This window comes from Myzus persicae, unplaced genomic scaffold (assembly GCF_001856785.1).
Source record: "Myzus persicae strain clone G006 unplaced genomic scaffold, MPER_G0061.0, whole genome shotgun sequence".
Taxonomy (NCBI): domain Eukaryota; kingdom Metazoa; phylum Arthropoda; class Insecta; order Hemiptera; family Aphididae; genus Myzus; species Myzus persicae.
Window position 1 is genome coordinate 1 of NW_019103715.1, and position 1,184 is coordinate 1,184.

The 1,184-nt window shown below is 29.1% G+C and overlaps 1 protein-coding gene across 1 annotated transcript; it reads right to left on the minus strand.

Moving 5' to 3' along the window:
- Nucleotides 1-330: 330 nt before the first annotated feature.
- LOC111035130 (zinc finger MYM-type protein 1-like) lies at nucleotides 331-1,125 on the minus strand (the record flags this gene model as incomplete). The annotated part of the gene is made up of 3 exons (XM_022316650.1): nucleotides 331-409; nucleotides 468-643; nucleotides 785-1,125. Coding segments are annotated over 3 exons (596 nt in total), but the record flags the coding sequence as incomplete, so codon positions are not given.
- Nucleotides 1,126-1,184: the final 59 nt, after the last annotated feature.

Below are 1,184 nucleotides of genomic sequence, written 5' to 3' on the forward strand. Positions count from 1 at the left end.
TGAAGTCACAATTTCATTATAATTTGTTCTTAAACTTTTAATTGATCCGACACAATTTTCAAGCAATTCACAAGCTTGATGAAGAGTAGTATTTGGGGACTGTAATAATTTAGAAACAGTGTATAACGGTCTTAAAATATTTTCCCAAATTATTAACAGTAAAATAAATTCAAAAGATTCAATTTTATTTTTTATCCCAATGCTTTTTGTTCTTTCTTCTGTTTTTTGACTGGTCAAGGAAATGTTAGTTAATGATTTTAAAACATCAATGTATCTATCTTTTAAAGCATACACTGCATCATGTCTTGCCTCCCATCTAGTAACACATACTTTTTTTAAAACTTTCTTTTTCATTATGTTTGCTACATTGTCACCAAATGTTAAAGAAGCCCATCGTGGTCCACTTTTACTAAAAAAAATAAATATTTCTTGGACAGTATCAAAAAATGATGAAACTTTTGTTGTACTTCTTAGTTCTTGCTACATCAGAAAGTACCAAATTCAGATTATGGGCATTGCAATGAATGTATGTAGCATTGGGAACAATATCCAAAATTCTTTTTTTTACTCCATTGTGTATTCCACTCATTACTGATGCCCCATCAAAACCCTGTCCACAACACTTATTTATATCAATACCAAACTTAATTAAAGTTTCGAGTATTAAATTAACATGGTCTTTAGCAGCATGTTCATGTAAAGGAAAAAAACCTAAAAATGATTCCTTAATATCTATTTTTTGTAGTTTGTAATTTATACTAGTATATCTTATTATCACACTAACTTGATCCACTTTACAAATATCTTGAGTAGAATCAATAATAAGTGCAAAACATGGTGCTTCTCTAATTTCTTGACAAATTATATTTTGTACATTTGTTGCAAATAAATCAATTACTTCATTTTGTACACTCCAACTCAAATATTTGACCTTATTTTCTTCAACAGTTAAAAGTGTACTCAAAACTGGATCAAATTCAGCGAGAAGTCGTACTGTTCTTAAGAAATTACCTTCACTTGCTTTTTCTCCTTTTCCTTCATTTCCTCGTAATGCTGTATTGCCAGCAGTAAGAAAAAGTATAATTTTTATTATTCTAGTAAGCACATCTCTCCAAAACTTGGCTTCTACAGAAATTTGTTTTTCAAGATTTACATCTATAGTTTGATTCTTAATCCATATAGTC